Source organism: Ursus arctos, chromosome X (assembly GCF_023065955.2).
Source record: "Ursus arctos isolate Adak ecotype North America chromosome X, UrsArc2.0, whole genome shotgun sequence".
NCBI lineage: Eukaryota > Metazoa > Chordata > Mammalia > Carnivora > Ursidae > Ursus > Ursus arctos.
The window spans coordinates 26,908,451-26,928,350 of record NC_079873.1 but is presented as its reverse complement, the minus strand read 5'-3'; the positions used below and the strand labels follow the sequence as shown (position 1 = coordinate 26,928,350).

Below are 19,900 nucleotides of genomic sequence, written 5' to 3'. Positions count from 1 at the left end.
ACTGTTACTTGGTGTGTTATCGGAACAGGACATTGCTGAATTTCTAAGTTAAAATTTGGTCAACTAGTTGTACGGAGGGTGTTTTGATTGACTGATTTGACTGTTTGGAGGTCAGAGGGAAAAAGAGCTTTAGGTTAGTACTCTAAGATTTATTTTGAAAAGTATATAATGGAGAAATTTGAAGTAGAGACACTTACAAGGTGGGGAAATAGCATTTGAAAGTCTACTGTTAAACTCTACTTAAGCTAGAGGGAAACCTTAAGAATGTAAATTGTAAAGAAGGTATTTTTAGGGTGTCATTAAAAATGCATTCTCGACTATTTTATTATCAACTCATCCTTGTCAGTTTTGGAATCGTAAGTCTTATGAGCTCTATATTGTTCTTACATGTTATGTGTTGTAAGTAGTTGATAGCAAAAAATTTGAGATGTAAATTTGCATTTATTACTAATAATCTTACCGTATATACTCACATGTACTCACACATTCCACTCTGTTCAATCCAAATTTTGAAATATGCTAAACCAGTTTCTCTAGAATGAGAGTTAAAATAATAATGAAAATAAATCTAAGTTGATTTTATACTGAATAAACTGAGGCTATATCTAAATTAACTTCCACCTTGGGAAGTGTTTTTTTAAATGCTGTATTTCTATTTTTTAATAACCTTTAAATATATGTGAAGTATAATAGGTATTATTTATTTCAATATCTTTGGGATTTTCTGATAGTAAGGTAATGTAACTACTTTTCAAATCTTAAGTACATATTATGAACCTAATAACCACGGATAACTCAGACCAGTATGTTGAGATGTGAGGGGCATTAGAAGGTTATCTACCCATCCCAAGGGCCCTCTCCCCACTAATTGGTAGAGATGCCTGAATGTTTTCATTTTAAAATGAATTTTTGGATTAAGTATTAGATTTACAAATCATGGTTACAATGCAATTATAGTGCACTGAATCATAGTTAAATTGGTACCCAGAGCATCATTGTACACAATAGCATGAGGTAGTTTACCATATTGTCAAAGTTTGACCAAGAAAGTCCCTGAGAACACGAGGCAGGGTATAGGTGGTTTTGATAGGCTTACAAAATCCAGGGCACAGGGTTTCCTCATTGACCATTGCAACAGGGGAATAGTAGTTTAGAAGAAATAGAAGAAAGAATAGTTTAGGGTAATCCTGATGACAGCATCCTTATGATAGTTTTTCACTGGGGCAAGTATAAATCGTAAATGGGAGAGAATAGCAAACACTGTTGAGGATTTTAAACTCCCTGGTATATGCATTTCTTTAAGCTTACATTAGTCCAGTGCTCAACCATTAGCTCTTCCTAAGACCGTCCCAATTTGAGTCACATAGAAAATTTTATACACAGACTTTAGAAAAATGCATGACAGGAATGGGAAATTATTACCGAGAAGAACTTCATGATTATAAACCAAAGGTAGAATACAATTGTTTCTTTTTTTAAATTCAGTGACATAAACTTGGAGGAGTGTTTGATTAAAGACTGCTTATAAATTTCTGAATATAATTAAGGGAAATTTTGAACAGTGTAAGTATTAAATATTAAAATTGGACATTTGCACTATAAATATATAGTTTTTAAGGCTTATCGAATGAAAGTATGAGTAGCAATATGAAAGTATGAGATATGCAATAGCTATTATTGTCTTAGAAACAAATGGAGCTTTTAGGGAAAAAAAACTTGTTTAGTTGAAAAGGTTGTGGACTGTGAGTGTTCTCTTTTGTTTAGCTATGAATGCAGGATTCCATAAATGTGAATATAACATACTAGTTTTTTTAATACCATAATATAAAGTGTTTTGTTTGGCTTTCACAAAAAAGCTGTGGTAAAAATGTTTTTAATTATAACAGTTCAAAATACTTAACGGATAACAGCACACAAGTCAATTAAGAAATTTCAGATCTACTTGAAAAACGGAATTTTAGAGCACTAACAAGCTCAAATCCATTTTCCATGCATTTCTAGTTGCACCTGCATTTTCAAGATAATTCTTGACTTTGAATTCCCCGACTAGTAATATATAATATTGGAAAATGCAGGCCACCCGAAAGCTGTTGGAACATTCTTCTCTAAGATTTTATTTTAAGATGACAGCAAGTGAATTGTTTTCTGGAACAGAGTTATCTGGTACTCAGATTTACTTCAAGGATTACATTTCCTGAAGCTCAGTTTGAAACTCTCTTGAAAGAAACAAGGAGAGAGTTAAGTGGTTGTCTGTGAAGTAAGAACATAAGCAGAGTTTGTCAGACAAAGAAGCCACTGAGAATGCCACCAAAATGACATTTTTCTAGGTGTATATCATGGAGGCTAACTTTCATGGTTTGTCTTAATACAAAACAACTTGCTTCTTTCAATTTCCATGGAAGTTTATTGTTGATTAAAAGATTAGGTGGACTTAGCTTTCCCTTTTCAGAAATCGAGTACTTGTTTTAGTATGCCACTGAGAAGCCAGCCACACAAAATGAATGCCATTACCGTATTTGGTCATCTTAAATAATGTGCTCCGATTTCCTGTCGCACACCGGCCACCATGGATTTGTGGATGTCTGACTCCACCGTGTGGTGCAGTAGTAGTTTTGCTGCTAAATTTAAATCTGTTACTAGAGCCTTCTTTTCTGCCTTTTAAGATTGAGATTCTCAGGAATAACAAATTCTCAGTATTATGAACATATATACAGTGTATATAACTTTCTAATAGGTGTGCTCCTATTATTTATAAAAGTAAATGTAGATCAAGGTGGGTCCTTGCATTCCATTTGCCTTTGTAACTATAGGGCAGAAATGAGCTCCCCACTGCCTCAGCATGTTCATTCATCAGTTATCTGTCATGATTACAGAACTGGGCCCTCCGATTCTAAATCAGATTAAAAATACTTACTGTTTTGTTTAGTAACAAGACCTCATAGGAGTAAAGCCTAACCTTTTAGACAATAAGACTACATACTGCGAGGATGTCAGAGCATATAGTGACCGGAGTATTTTATTTCAATCAATAACACTTAAACAAACCAAAATCTCAGATCGTTTGACCACAGATAGCATCAACTACCCAAAGCCAGGCCATTTAAAGCGAGATTTTTATTAAAATACAAAAATAAGGTAACATCTTATTGATTCAAATAGAATAAAGCAAGTGGGAGGAACTCTTCTAGATAGAGAAATTTATCTTCTAGGTACGGACATCAGACACTTGAGAACTATTTCAAAAATAATATGATTAAAATATAAAAACCAATAAGTGGTTCTTCAAGAAGAATTTTACAGTATAAAATCATCAAATTATCTAACTACAAAGCAGCACATAGCATGAATATAGTTATTTACTTCTTAAGTGTCCTGCAGAACATACTGAAACACAGATTTAGTTTTTAGCACTTACAATCTGTAAGAAAAATCGAAGTTCCCACGGTGCGCCCCACGCCAGTCATGTCAGAATCTCTGGGGAGACTCAATCATCAGAATTATTGGAAATTCTCCTGAGTATTCTTACATGTGGCAAAGGTTGAGATCGACTCTGGAGAGTTCATTATTGGTCATGGCTGAATTGCTCCAAAGTCTTTTCCTCACATCACATTTCTTACCACTCACTCTTTGATATTCACACCTATGACATTGTCAAGATTTCAATGGGGGGGAGTTGGGGTGACTGTCTTCTATTTTGATTATCCCCTTACTCTTATGGGAAATGAATGAAGGTAGAAAACATAGCTGAGAATTCCTGGAGAAATGAATTAATTCAGGCAAATAGAATTTGCAGCATGGATGTTTGAAGATGAACTTGGCTTGGTTTTCTTATTTTCTTCTTTGTCCCCTAATTCCACATATCTTAATGTGCCAGTCACCTTGGACGTGCCTCTAAATCATTGTAGGAGCCATGATAATCATGTGCAAATAACCACTTTAATGTCTGTAATTCTTAAAATTATGAAGACATTTCAGTCTACAGTTTTTCTTTCCAATTATGCCAGTAATTTCATAATTTCGAATCTCCAGTATGTAAGAACAAGCCAACGTGGGTACCGGTTGAAATGCTCTATATCATGAAATGTTGATGATACACACTTTATAGAGAATACTGCGGTATCACTGAGATTACCACAAGAAGCAGTGTGCTGCCTGGCGGTGATTGCAGTAGCGCGACTATTCTATTTCTTTTGTCCTGCAGATTCCTGATCCCATCTTTTGCAGCATCATCTCCCACATAGTAGATTTATGTGCATGAGTAGAGGGGAAAAATTTGAAGCAATTTAGGAAACAAATTATTATCAAAGGAGAGGACCTCATAATCAACAAAGAAAGTGCTGCTATATTTCGCTCATCAAGCTGGGACTTTTGGGTACTCCAGGTCCACTACAGACCAAATTTCTTCCTTCTGTCTCTTTTTCCATCCCATCAGCAATGTAGCTAAAACTTAGTGTCAACAAATAGAAAAGAGGGATCTTTTTACTAAAGCAAGCTGTTAACTTAAGCTGACTACATTAGCCACACATCAAAACAATTCATAATTGAGGTCTTCCTGTGTTTATTGAAGCTAAATCTTTGAACTCAGTTTAAATATATTTGGCCATTTTAAAATGTAAGCATTCCAAACTATCAAAATCAATGGCTTAAAAAAATAAAGATCTAAATGCAGATTTTGGTCTATCAGATTAAGTTTACGATTTCATTATAGAATAAAAAGGACTTTCACGGTGTAAATAGGCACGTTTGAGTGCCAAACGACTCAGAACAGTCTAACTTTACAGCCTACTTTGCTGATTTATGAATTAGACAGTATAAACCCTCATAACAGAGTTCATTCAGGATTTATGTAATAATGGAATAATTGAATCATCAAAGGAGAATATGGAGATCTATTACAGACATTAGGGTTCAAATATTAAACCCCACATAGGCATGGCAGAAATGTTTTCTTTTCTTTTTACCTAGCAATATAAATATGATGGTAAACATAACACAATTAATTTTAAATCTGTTCTAACATTGCAATGCTACCTGTGTGTGTTACCGTATAGAACTGATTACTCCCCAATTTATAATGACCATTACCATTTCAATATGTTTAATAGTGTGGGAAATAATTGCAAGCAAGTGTTACAGAAGATACAAAAGATTAGAAATATGCTACACATCATTGACTATATTTCGAAAAATGGCACAATATCAGGTCCTCACAGGATGTATAATAATAAAGAAATGGACATCTTTCATATTATAAATTCAAAAGTATACATCTTAATTCTGCAGTTCAATTACAGCATCCTGTTGTGAAAAACTATGCATTCTAAATACAAAAGGTGAAGCTAGCTGCGTAATGCTATGGTCACAGTGAAGACTCTTGAAGTACTCTGAATATTTTGAGGCAGTTTAGATTCAACCTATTTTTTCTGTCTTATTTTTCTGTCTTATTTTTCTTATACAAATAGATATTTATTCCCAAAATAGCTGACAGTGAAGTTATAAATCTAAAATGCACACCCAGATAACACTTGGTATCACAGTCACTGTTGTAAGTTTCTTTGTAGCATTTATGACTATCTGATGCTTCTTTGTTTGTTTTTTAATTAGTTTATTTGTTGTTGTTTTCCCTGTGGACCTCAATTCCCTACCCACCAAAGTTCAGTCTGTAAGAGATCAGGACTGCCTAGAAGATCCTCAATAAGTATTTGGTGAATTTATTCAATTCCACAAAGATTTACCACATTTAGTCACTAAATACATGCCAGACAAATGTGCTAGGAGCATTTTTTTAAAAAGTGGACAAGCCCTGGGGCGCCTGTGTGGCACAGCAGTTAAGCGTCTGCCTTCGGCTCAGGGCGTGATCCCGACGTTATGGGATCAAGCCCCACATCAGGCTGCTCCGCTGGGAGCCTGCTTCTTCCTCTCACACTCCCCCTGCTTGTGTTCCCTCTCTTGCTGGCTGTCTCTATCTCTGTCAAATAAATAAATAAATAAAGTCTTTAAAAAAAAAAAAAAAGTGGACAAGCCCCAAATGGATTTTGCCATCTTACCATAAGACAGCAGGGAAGAAAGATGAAAATCAAAGAATTGTTGACCAGTCAAGTTTACTATAATCATGAAGAACCATCTTTAAAATGGGACTTAATGGTATCATGACAAAAAAAAAAAAAATCGTAGCATGACAATATCTTGTCATAGTGCTTTATGATACTGCCAAGTTTTGGAACTTCAGGACACTTTAAAAATACTTTGAGTAGTACACAATAAAATTTTTCACATGAGAAGGAATGATTAGTGAAAGTAAATATTCCAGCCTTTCCAGGTATTCCAGTCCTTTTAGGGACTGTACTTTGCGAATGGTGACTATTTTCAAAGCATCTGCATTGTTTTCTTTTGATCATTATCATAATTTAATGAGGAAGGTAAGTCAAATATTTAGCCTTAAGAAAATATTTGAAGAGGCTAGATTATTGATTGAAACCAGGGATGGGGATAGGGAGTTACTGGAAATGTACACATACAATCATTTGAGGGTACTATAGAAATGTTCTAAAAATCAAATCGTGGCAGTGGTTGCACAAATCCATATTTACTAAAAGTTCTTGAATTTTGCGTTTATTGAATTCTATGGTAGATAAACTATACCTTGATAAAGTTGATTTTAAAACAGACCATATAATAGAGAATATCTCAAATAGTATATTAAAAAATAATTTCAGGGGCGCCTGGGTGGCTCAGTCAGTTAAGCATCTGCCTTCGGTTCAGGTCATGATCCCGGAGTCCTGGGATCAGAGCCTCAGGCAGGCTACCTGCTCAGCGGGGAGTCTGCTTCTCCTTCTCCCTCTCTGTCTGCCCCTCCCCCTGCTCACGCTTTCTCTCACTTGCTCTCTCTCTCAAATAAATAAATAAAATCTTTAAAAAACTAATTTCAGCTTACCATCAGCTTTTTTAGTCTGTTTAGATGTATAGTCAAGGGTGAAATGTGAGGAATTTTGTTAAATAACCTGAAATTAACTTAAGGGTTAGCTGTTTATTATTGACTATCCTGGTGTCCACTGTAAGACTTTAAATAGTAATATTATAATATTTTAGTTGTTCGTAGTGGGATATACTTAATGGATTCCATTTGTAAAGCATTTTCACTGAAGCTGGGACATAACTCAGATCTGCTTTCACCACTTTAATAATTAGCTCTCTATCAAGCAAAAAAATTAACCTGTAGCCACTACACTTCCTCAAATTTCTGTGCAATATTCCACTTTTCTCCTGAAGTTTTGTCTCTGCACTTACCTAATTTGAAAAGTAATCATAATTGCTTGAGAATGTAGATTTATAATGGACTGTTCTATTATCATTACCATCATTGTTACTATAACTATGAATAGCATCATTTCTCAGATATATTACAAGGAATAGTAATTCCACACAGTGTTCACTTTTTTGGCTTTAAATGGTTCTGTCCCAAATTTACTATCAGAGTAGTAGAAGGGGGATAGAAGAAGATGGTCATCAGCTAATTTCTTAAATTTCTTAACATAAAGCTCCACTAAAGTACTTAAAATTGAATTAACAGGGGGCGCCTGGGTGGCACAGCGGTTAAGCGTCTGCCTTTGGCTCAGGGCGTGATCCCGGCGTTATGGGATCGAGCCCCACATCAGGCTCTTCCGCTATGAGCCTGCTTCTTCCTCTCCCACTCCCCCTGCTTGTGTTCCCTCTCTCGCCTGCTGTCTCTATCTCTGTCGAATAAATAAATAAAATCTTAAAAAAAAAAATTGAATTAACAGTTAAGTTTATTTTGGTGATATTAAAATGTTCGCCATTTGGCATAAACTTGCATACACATGTATATGTATATATGTGTGTGTATATATATACACACACACACACACACTATTACATTTATGTGTATACTTATTAAATACGTGCTGGGTTCCAAAGTGCCTTACAGACCTGAAAACAACCTCTAATTAAGTCGTTATAATACAAAAAGCTCTTTGGCCTGTTGCATATTCCTGAGAAAAGTTAAAACTTCTGCATCTGACAAAACTTAATTTATAGGTAACATGCCTTCTATCTTGTCTAATTAACTTATGGGATCTTTCTATAAATAGTAATAAAAAAAAACCTGTGTGAATTTCTTCTTTCTTTTGTACCTACCAAAATATTCAAATGTATATTCTAAAACTTTCCAAAATTCTTTGCCCACTACCATAAGTAGTGCACTTTTTTTCATATTCCCAAGTGTTTTAAAAGTACAAATAATCCAAGATCCTTTAGTACATTTTCTTCCTTTAATTTTGTGAGTCCATATTATATGTGGCCATTTCCTCTTCTTGAGGGTACAATTTCAGAATTGTGATTTGTTTTAAAATGACTAATCTAATAGTGTTACATTTCTCCATTAATTGTCTCAACATGACATCTTCTAATACTTTTTCTTTCTGAAATATTTTAGTTATTTTCTCTGGAATCATTTTCTTTATTTGACATCACAAAAGCTCCAGCAATTATTTGCTAGAAAGCATCCTTTATTCCATTAAATACTTTCAATAGCTACAGCTTCATTTTGCTTGCCATTTTGTCATTAATTTGATACATGAGAATGGTCTGATGAGGTAAATCATGGTGAAAAGGCCTGCTCTCTTCTCAGTTAATGGTTAAATGCTATATTGGAAATGTCCTTAAAGTTTGATTAATTTTTAGCACTATAATTTGCCCTTTACCATCTTTAATGGAAAAATGGTTATTTCTATTTCCATTGTTGTTTCCTGCTTTCTGTGTATAGTGCTAGTTATAAATGTAATTGCAGTATTGTCACATGTCTTTTCTTGGGAATGGCATGATGTCATAATTTGCTTTATATTACTTTATGAAGAAAAAAAAATCTAGTGATCCTGAAGGGTATTAGACTGAGAACTCCTGTTACAGCGTATGTGGGTGTTTGAAATCAGTAGCCTTGATCTGCCACTTCCTTTCATTTTGTTTTTGTTGGAAATTACTGATTTTATATAAATACAAGCTGACAACTTCACAAGATCAGTTCGTTGGTTTTCTTTAAACAGTTATCACCCATATCCTGGTAGACGTATATCTTGTGTGAAAATAGAACTCACATTATACAGCTTTTACATATTTTTTGAAGATTTTATTCATTTGAGACACAGAGGGAGATAGAGGGCACAAACACGGAGGAGGGGCAGAGAAAGAGGGAGAAGCAGACTCCCCGCTGAGCGGGGAACGGATGTAGGGCTCGATCCCAGGACCCTGGGATCATGACCTGAGCCTAAGGCAGTTGCTTAACTGACTGAGAAACACACACACACACACACACACACACACACACACACACACACACACGTGAGCTAGTGGGGAGGGGCGGAGGGAGAGGGGAAGAGAGAATCTTAAGCATGCTCCAGACTCAGCACAAAGCCTGACACGGGGCTCAATGTCAGGACCCTGGGATCATGACCTGAGCAGAAACCAAGAGTCAGTTAATGAAGTGAGCCACCCAGGCTCCCCACCTTTTTTTTTTTTTTTAAAGCAAGAGCACACAGGAGAGAAAACAAAAGGGTAATTTGAGCAGAGAAATATTCCTCCTGATATCACAGTGTGTATTAGTATATGAAATATTCTGAGATACTCTGTATAACAGACACATGTTTATCCTTAATTTCCCAAATATATTTACTCACTGGGCTTTTTTTCACATATAATTTACTTAATTTGTAAAGAAATTTAGATCTCTAATCATATTAGAACAGTACTGTGGATGTGAGACTTTTTCTAAAAATGCTGCCTGTAAGTTATGTTAAAATTTCAGGTTTAGATGATGTTCAAAACCAGTTTTTCAATTCTAATAATTTTAATAGTGGTGATCTTTCTAAGAGTACAGACACTCAGCCTCTCAACACTGTCTAAAAGCTTGATATAAATATGAATATTTCAAAGTCCATGTAATGCTTTGCATTGAGTTCTAAATTGCCAAACTTTCCTTTCACATGTTACGTGGTCCTTCACATATTCTGGTGACAAATAAAGGTTCAGTTCTGGGCTGTATTTTTGTAAGTCATTGTCGTCCCTGTTGTTTATGAGTCATGTGTGGAATTTACCATCAGAAGACCCGTGTTTCAGTGATCACTTAAGTTATCTCGGCTTTGTTTTGTAATGCCAGGCTACTAGAGGCAGCTTTGAAGGGTCAGTCTTTAAGGAAAAAAAAAAGTTGTACCAATTAGAAATTGAAAATTAAATGCTGAGTTTTAGAAGAGTCCTTTGTAAGGGAAGGGCCCTGCTACGTAAGGTTCAGTAGCTTCACACCAATTCCCCCTCTCCAAAGTAATTCTGACTCTACCCACATCTCGTTTTTCCTTCCCTGAAACAGAGCATACACACTCTGCATGTTCCAAACCCAGTCTTTGCTAGCACATTTCTCACAGCCTGGAATGAGATCCCATTTTCTTATTCTCTACCTCTCCGAAACCTCTTCTCAGCCATATGTAATTTAAATTATGATAATTTCTTAAAATTTTACCAGGTTCTGTAGTAGAAATGATGGTGCCCCTTTTGTCATATAGCTTGTTTTTTTAATTATATTACATGTATTTCTGCTTTTTAATTTTAATTTATATCTCTATGTTCTATCTTCCTAGAACAAAAGATCATTAAGAATAGGGGCAATAGTGTTGTTCTCACTATATGGATTTGACTAGTAGAGGAAAAAGTGAATTATACACATATTCCTTTAGCCTTTTATACTAGAAGGGTAAGAGAAGAGTACTAGAAAAATGAAGGGGTTCAAAAACATGTGGATAGATAAGGTTGCAGATGCATAATTTGGGCACTCTGCTCTGAGTATCTTTTTTTTTAAATTTTTTTTCTCATCAATTTCCATCCCTAGTTTCCACTATGACTGTACAACTTCCATCACTTTCCTTTAGATGACTCCTCAACCCTCTTTTCTCTCTTCCTCAATGGATACCAAAAGAATCTCTTCCTTATAAATAAATAATACATCATGACACAATTTGAAAGTAAATATTTGTGCAAACTTGAGCAGGTATTTTTACATACACTGTAACATCTGATCTCTTTACCAAAACCAGTGTAGTTGTCTACTGCAAACATGAGAATTTTCCCAGGACTGCTGATAATGCTTCATTACTGGCTTATCATCTTCATCCTTAGTTTAGAGAGGAGAAAATGGAGTTCACAAAGGTTTGGTGCTCAGGTGGTAATACAGAACCCTGAAATTTAAAGATTTGTTTGTTTATTTAGTTGTCTATTTATTTTAGAGAGAGAAAGTGCATGCGTGCACATGTGAGCAAGGGGGTGGGTCAGAGGGAGAGAGGCAAAAAATCTCAAGTGGACTCCCTGTGGAACGGGGAGCCTGAGGCTAGGCTCAGTGGGGCTCCTTCTCACCACCCTGAGACCATGCCTGAGCTGAAATCCAGAGTCGGACACTTAACTGACTGAGTCACCCAGGTGCCCCCAGAGCCCTGAAATTTAAATTCAGATTTCTCTTAACACTCTTCTGTTCTGACTTATAGAAAGCATCAAGTAAGAAGCCCGTTCTGCCTTTTTGTATCAAAAATGATCTTAATGTCTTACCTTTGAGTTCTGAAAAAGTAGCACCTCTCTTTCTGTCAGTATTTTTTGTTGATTATTGATCTTTGCTCTTTACTCCTTGTTTCCCACAGGATTTTTCTAATCAATTATCTTATTTTTTTAAAAACAAACTCTCCCATCCCTTGGTTCCTTTTACATAGCCTTAATACGTGTTTGAGTCTCATTGACCATATTACATTATGTGGAGAGACAAAATTCTTCAAATATAATCTAAGCTATTTTTAGATGAGGATTTCCTGGTCTTCAAGTTTCATCCTTGGAAAAGCTAAGTTTTGCTCTTACCACTGACTCTGTTCTAGCTACAGTGCTCATTGGCCAGCTAATGTACACTTGTTAGAACTTCCCTCATTTGATGTGTCCCAAATTAGCACTTTTGACCTTTCCTTCATTTTTAAAACTCTTACATCACTTGATTGAAGTGGCACCCTTTCTCTTTCCTGGCTGTTCTGCTTCTCCTTCTCTTGGACTCTTCCTTTTCTTTCTTTGGTGCTTTACTTCTTCTCCATATCCCTTAAATTCTTGTTTTCCATGGCTCTCTCCTGGCCCTCATTAGGGCCCTCTAATGTTTGAGTACACTAAAATAAATACTAATTGTACAGGTGCACACTGTATATAGTGATTAATAAAATTCAAATTCATTTCAAAGTATTACTGAATTTATAATCACATTCTCTTGGTAACTATTAGCAGTAAAACTATTATCTGTGATTCTGATGAACTTAAAATTTTAAACTTTCTCTTCATATTGAAAAGTTAGAGTTTTGCATATAGGACATGAGGTTATTAAATACCTCATTCCCACCAACTTTTCCAATTATATTTTCGCTATTGTGCTTCATTCTGTATTTATTATTTCAGTTCTCCCAAACCCTCCATGCCATTTATTACCTCATTTGAGTACCTTGTATTCCCTTAATCAGGAATGCTTCTGTTTTTAAAAACTTCTGTCTCCTTGCTTATTCAGTATACTACTTAGAACATTGAGGCAGAAATAACACAATTGAATTAACTAAAACAAAAACAAAAATGAGGGAGGGAGGGAGGGAGGGAAGGAAGGAAAGAAAGAAAGAAAGAAAGAAAGAAAGAAAGAAAGAAAGAAAAAAGTTTGTCTCATGGCAAGAATAAAATTTGTCTCAGGAATGGACTAGAGCCTGTGTTTCGGTCGTTTGCATCAGCTATTTATCATTATCACTTGGGATCTCTCATGAGATTATAGGCAATTGTTGGCCGGCTCTGCAGCAGCAGGTAAGCTCAACTGGACTGGACATCCAAGGTGGCTCAGTCATGTCTAGGAGTTGATGCTTATTGTAACTGAAAGCTCACTTGGGATCATTCACTGAATCACTTACCCACTGCTTCTTTACATGGCTTAGGCTTCTCAGAACATGCCAGACGGGTTCCAAGAGGGAACATCTTAAGAGCCAGTGTTCCAAAAAGGTAGAAGTTGAAGCTGCTAGTCCTCTTAGGGGCTTTTCCCTTAACTGACAAAACACTACTTTTGCCCTCTTCTGTTGGTCAAGGCAGTCAAAGGGCCAGCCTAGGTTTAAAGAGGTAAAGAAACTCCACCTCTTAACGGGGGAAATGGTAAGAAGAGCACATAGTATGGGAACTGTTGTTACAGCCATCTGTGGAAAATGCCCCATTTCCTTCAGTCTGTGATTGAAAGCCATCAGTATTTTTGCTTATACCTCACTTTTTGGCATCTATTTTCTCTTTCGAGTCATCAACCTTTGCTACTCCCCAATGGACACTGGAAACTGGAGACTTCATAAGCATAGTCTCCTAGCATATGTGACTATTCTCAGCACCCACAGAGCTTGGCCAGACTTTGTCCTGTCAGTTCTAAGAGAACCTAATGGGGCATAAGTATTGTTCATGTTTTAATCATCTATGACTTGGGAGTGGTTAGGTTTATGTGGCACAGACATGGTTGTTATTGACCTACTTTTTTTGAGGGGGTATTTTCCATTTAAAATATCATGATCGTAAACCCTCCCCCTAAAGCATCTGCTACTGCCAGCAATGCTTACTAACTATTCAGAGTTCTGCTTTAACATCACCTCTCCTATGACATCTGTTCACTTCCTTGTTAAGAATTACTCTGTCCTACATACCCCCATTAAATTGTATAGATTCTTTAGCATTTATAACTTTGTGAGTAATCTTATTACGTGCTTACATGTATCCCTAACCCCCGAACTCTATGCTTTTTGGACAATAGTGTATACCTATATACAAGGGAGTAATTCAACCAGTGAAGATATATATATATAGTACATATTTGCATGAGTCCTTGCTCTTAATTATTTTATGCCAGAATTGTAATTACTTAAGTAATTTATCATTTGTCTTTATAATTGTTAGGCTCAATATGTTAAGGAATGATATTAAGGCATATGTGTACATTTATAGCTTTGTATACTAAGTAACTCCTTCGCCACTCAACCCATTTTCTTAGGATAATTCGCACTACTCATTGCAGGCTTGTAGTTCTCTGTGGCAATTTACTGCTAATCACACTGATGTTATTTTCTAGTAATATGTACTGGAACTGACTCCAGTTGGTATAAATTAGGTTACACTAATATGCATTATGCTAATTGTTTTGCATGAAGATTTTATGAGCACCGTAGTATAAGTTAATCCTTTTCTTTTCTAACTTGCTTGTGATAATCTGACAGCAACTGATATTTAAATTAGAATAATTTGACAACTTACTTATTTTTGCTGAAACTGGCAGAAAGAAATGAATGAATTTATTGTTTTGGTCTCTGCACACTACATGATTTGACTGACTCCTGAAGCAGGCTCAGAAGTGTACAAGTCAAATACAGACATACTTTTGAGTAGAACTTGATCAAAAATGTCTACTCAGTATAAAAAATACAGCATTTTTATAGCTATTTAAAGTTCAAAAATCAGTCTCTTTAGGGAGCTCTTAAGTATCCAACAGACAAAAAACAAGGCCAATTAAAGGATTTAACTTCACTTTCCTAAATCCATAATTTCCCTGAAATTTAAGTGAAATATAGTGCAGAATGAATGAGTAGATATCACAATGAATATTGTCCACATGGAACTTTCTCATTATATCTTATCCTGTCACAGCTAGCTTTGATATATATATATATACACACACACACACACACACACACACACATACACACATATACATACATAAACATACATGTGTGTATATGTGTATGTCTTGTCTTTGGTCAGATTTGAGTGTAAATTCAAAGATAAAAGAATATCAGTCTTTCATATTAGATATAAAAAGATATTTCCTTCTGAAAATATCTGAAATAGCTATGCATTATCACGGACTCGGAAGGATAATTTCTTTTTTCATAATAACCCAAATAGGAGAGACATAAGCTATTTCATTTTTGATAACTTTTGGTAAGTAAAGAAAAAAAACCATTGTCATTTTAAAGGAGGCTACATTGTAATAATGTTTTAAGAGAGTTCCTGAATTTCATCTTCTTGGCAAGTGAGTTATTCTTTGCAATAACCTGCAGAGCATGCTGACTAATAATGCTGTCCTCCCAACAGAAAATCCAATCGGATTTGACAAGTCATGAGATCAGTTTAGAAGAAATGAAGAAACATAACCAGGGAAAGGAGACTGCCCAGAGGGTACTGTCCCAAATTGATGTGGCACAGGTACATACCCCTGCATACACTAAAGAACTTGTTTTTGTTGGGTATTAAATCATAGTCTATATTAGACAATTTGGTTATTAGAAAAATTGGGATTAAGGGCATTATTTGAAAACTACAATATGATAAATAATAGAGATTTAGGGGGGTTGTACATTTTAAGGATAAAATCGGTTAATAAATTACCTTGTATTTAGTATCACATTAAGGACAACTACTGAGTTCTCCCAAATGTATGCATTCTTTGTGCTAGATAAGTAGAAAAAAATTGCTGTACTTTTTTTAAAATCTTGTATATCCTCAGGAATAAAGAAAAATCTATTAACAAAAATCTGACTGCTTGTTTGGAATGTGAAATTACATGGGTGCTTTCTTACATTGTCTTTACAGAAAAAATTGCAAGATGTTTCCATGAAGTTTCGATTATTCCAGAAGCCAGCCAATTTTGAGCAACGTCTACAGGAAAGTAAGATGATTTTAGATGAAGTGAAAATGCATTTGCCTGCATTGGAAACAAAGAGCGTGGAACAGGAAGTAGTACAGTCACAATTAAATCATTGTGTGGTATGTATTTCTGAGGACAAATACACAGCTACTCCTTGACTTTCCTTACTAAGCAGTCTGTGAAAAAAAAAAAGAGGTATGTGTTGATGATCGTCCCTTATAATAGAAGATTGTTTTCAGATAACTGTAATAATTAATACTATGTAATTTAAAGACTAAAAACAAAAGTTAGCACAGGTGTATTGAGATACAAGAACTTTTACTGAAATAGTAGCCTTTGAATACATCCTCTATAGGTGTCTTTTCTGAATCTGTAATTCTCTAAGGACTGTGCAGAATATAAGAGGAACTACCTTTATTTAATGTTTATAGTACTTTGAATATGTTTTTTAAATGGAAATTCTAAAAAGAAATAGTCTAGAAACAGCAGCAACAGCAACCATAATAAAAACTATTCCAGAAATGAAAACCAAGTAAGCTCTTCCCCAAACCCTAGTATCTTTCCATTCAACGTCAGTGCTGGGTATACACTGAAATGCCACCAGACCTCAAAGACAGAATAAAAAGGCATGAAAGGCATGTGATTAGTTTGTAGCATAAATCTTCACAGGGTTGCGGAATCTTGAGCTGTGTCCTTTGTTGCAGTTATTGGATATTCGCCAAGTCAGATGATGGCTCTGACAACATAAGGCTTAATTGTGAGGGCATCTACTGGAGTAATACAACTGTTACTTAACTCTGTGTTTACTATGGGCTAAGAGTAGAAATTCACATAAAATAAAAGTACTGAGGGGCGCCTGGGTGGTGCAGTGGTTAAGCATCTGCCTTCGGCTCAGGGCGTGATCCCGGTGTTCTGGGATCGAGCCCCGCATCAGGCTCCTCCTCCGCTGGGAGCCTGTTTCTTCCTCTCCCACTCCCTCTGCTTGTGTTCCCTCTCTCGCTGGCTTTCTCTCTCTCTGTCAAATAAATAAATAAAATCTTTAAAAAAAATAAAATAAATAAAAGTGCTGAATATTATTAACATTAAAGGTAAAAAAGGTTATCTAGTTAGTACTTTGTGTTTTAGGTATTGTTTCTGTATTTACTCCATAACATAAATTTAAAAGAAACTCTTTAGATGCCTTTCAGTCATATTGTGAGTGGGAAAGTATCATTTAACAAAAAAATATTTTTATGCAATGACATTTCTTCATAACACAGACTGCATTTTAGTGGCATCATTATTATAAATATTCCTACCCTGAAAAAGAAAATTTGAATATAATAATGTATAATTATTAGCTGATATTAGATGAGCAACATTAGGGATTCGTAGAAACATATCTCCTCTTAAATTTTGCAAAAATTATCAAAAGCAAAATGACCCAAGTATACTGTCATCATGATTAAATATATTCCCAAAGGGACAGCTGTTCCCTTCTATGAACAGGTCTCTAATGGTACATAGTAAAGATGAGGTGAAAACAACCCCCCCGGGAACCAGCTGTGACTGTGCCCTGACTCTTTACAGTGAAACATTTTCAAGTTCTTGCTCAGTTTGGTTCGGATTCTGGTTTAAATGTTATTAGCAATTCAAGTAGTCTTTCTGTAAGGATATCTTTTCTTTACAACTTTCATATATTTTTAAATTACTTAAGATGGCCTATTGCATACACTGTAGTCATTGCCTTTGCCTTCAAGAAATTTTTGTTCAATTAAAAAATGTCTTCCCAACAGGAACGCAAATAAATATAAAGGATATTTCCATCCCTCAGTGATAAATATTTTCTCTGCATACTGAATGGCATGGTGTTAATGGCTAACAGTTCTTTGAACTTTCAATGTAAGGGTAAATCACTGAGATTTTTTTTTTTTTAATGTTTAAAGAGTAAATCATTTGGAAATAACTCTGATTCTAAAATTCACTCAGTTGATTCCCTCCATACAGTTACTGATTGAATGTTTCTACATACCGAGATATATGGATAATTTCTAAGATAAAAGTAAACTGAAGTAAAAAAAATCATCTGGAAAGCTCAGAGAAGAACCCAAAATTATTAGTAAAGGAATATTAACACAAAACAACTGTCAAAGAAGGGATTAAGATGGAAATGGATTATGTACGTAGCTTTAACGAATAAGATATTTGCTCAGCCTTTACAGAAAGTGTTATTAGGCATTGATTTTAAACTGAGAAGAGAGGATCAACCCAAGTTTTGTTCTAATTCCAAGAAAAAGCAATTACCTACTAGTAACTTTATTTCTTAGTACCAATAAAACAGGTAGTTGTTCACACTTACCACTGAACGAATTAAAGTAATAATGTATAACGTAAACTATTATATATGCCTGTCTACATATATATACATATACATATGTGTGTGCGTGTATGCATTCATGCACACACATATCTTTCCAGGAAAGTACTTTGTGTGATGACACGTGTTTCATGAGACTTTGTTAAAGCAGTGTACTTTTGTGAAGTAGTATGTGTGTTCTTTAAGGTTGTGATATATATGTGAATTTTTAAATAATATTTTTGTGTCTGTCTATATATAATTAATCAGCCCCATTAAGAAAATACATTTGTATAATGTAATTAACATATTTAAAATTACCTTCCTTCCTTACGTATGACTTAATTAATATATGTTGAAATTATGATCTGGAAACTTAAATGTTTTATGCCCACTAAATGTGTGAGAACAGCAGTGAATGTGTCTGTCTTGGCCACCACTGATTGTCTAGTGAATCCGGTAAAATGCTACTCCATTAAAACTGCAAACACGAAGGGCAATTAAGGTGATCTCTACCTCTCTTTCTTTTTATTAACTATTGCAGTGTAATTTGGACACTATTGCTTATTATTATGTTTTGTTTTATGTTTGAACTTAGAATTTGTATAAAAGTCTGAGTGAAGTGAAGTCTGAAGTGGAAATGGTAATAAAAACTGGACGTCAGATTGTACAGAAGAAGCAAACAGAAAACCCCAAAGAGCTTGATGAAAGAGTCACGGCTTTGAAATTACATTATAATGAGCTGGGAGCAAAGGTACGTGCTCACTGAAACCACAGACACGGGCTACTTACCACTTTCTTTTGAAATAGCAAAGCAAGAGGCAGTGATGATGCACAAATAATGTCTTAGAAAGTCTTAATCACATCAAAAACTGGGGATGTACTGTATGGTGACTAATATAACAAAATAAAAATTATTAAAAAAAAAAGAAAGTCTTAATCATTTTCTCTCAATAGATAGATATGTACATTTATGCATAGTCAGAGATACAGATTCCCCTGTGCAGTTCTTAGTAGGAAACAATAATTAATCAATACGGGTCTTCTTTCCAATCTGCATTAAAAAATATGTACAGCTCAGAGAGGTTCTTACTGGCCCATCAGATAGTTGTATAAGAGTTTCTTTGTTCTAAACTTGGCCTTCTCATTGTATAAATTTACTTGTGATGACCTAAAGGCTAGAGCCTTTTATAAACTAATGAACTTACTTACGTTTAGATACAATGGAGTTGACACATTCCACATAGACCACATTAGGTGTAATAGAGTTGTCACATTCTGTAGAAGTTACTTCCTTGTGTGGCAAGCCTTGCCTAATCCAACACATTTGGCTAATAAGGTAGAATGGATAGCCAGTTAAGTCCTATTGCTCTGTGACTATTCATTGTATTTTTGTCCTGATAGATTCCAATGACCAATTCCATGGCACTGTTAATTAAAGATATTTACATCTCTCTATCCCCTTTCCAAAACTGTGGAATGACTAGGAGAATTATCTCACTTCCCTCAAATCAAATATTCTTTGTATATTTCCTATAGATTTAAAACTTTGATGGTTCAAAATAATGTTGGTAATCATAAAAAGTAGTCATAAAGGCATGAATTGTCAACATCAAGGATTTATCTGTCCTTTTCTGTGCTGTTATTTTACATTATTCTAAACTTTCTAAAATATTTTTTGGTGCTCATCTAAGGTTTAAAGTATCAATGTAGTAATAAAATAATCATTTCTGTCCTTAAAAAGTGGTGATAGCTTAACATATTATGTGGTATTTGAGGGACTAAATGTATTTTATTAATAAATACCATGCTTATTTTCTTAAACTTACCTAAATAAG

General features: G+C 34.9%; 1 protein-coding gene across 17 annotated transcripts in view; it reads left to right on the top strand.

Annotated features, from left to right (window-relative positions):
* The window catches only part of DMD (dystrophin), a 2,358,181-nt gene that overhangs the window by 1,132,774 nt on the left and 1,205,507 nt on the right, over positions 1 to 19,900 (top strand). For all 17 annotated transcript variants that reach the window (XM_057310259.1, XM_057309646.1, XM_048213297.2 and 14 more), the window contains 3 exons: positions 15,175 to 15,285; positions 15,673 to 15,846; positions 18,661 to 18,816. In XM_057310259.1, coding sequence (XP_057166242.1) covers positions 15,175 to 15,285; positions 15,673 to 15,846; positions 18,661 to 18,816 — 441 coding nt within the window. The remainder of the gene's footprint in view (positions 1 to 15,174; positions 15,286 to 15,672; positions 15,847 to 18,660; positions 18,817 to 19,900) is intronic.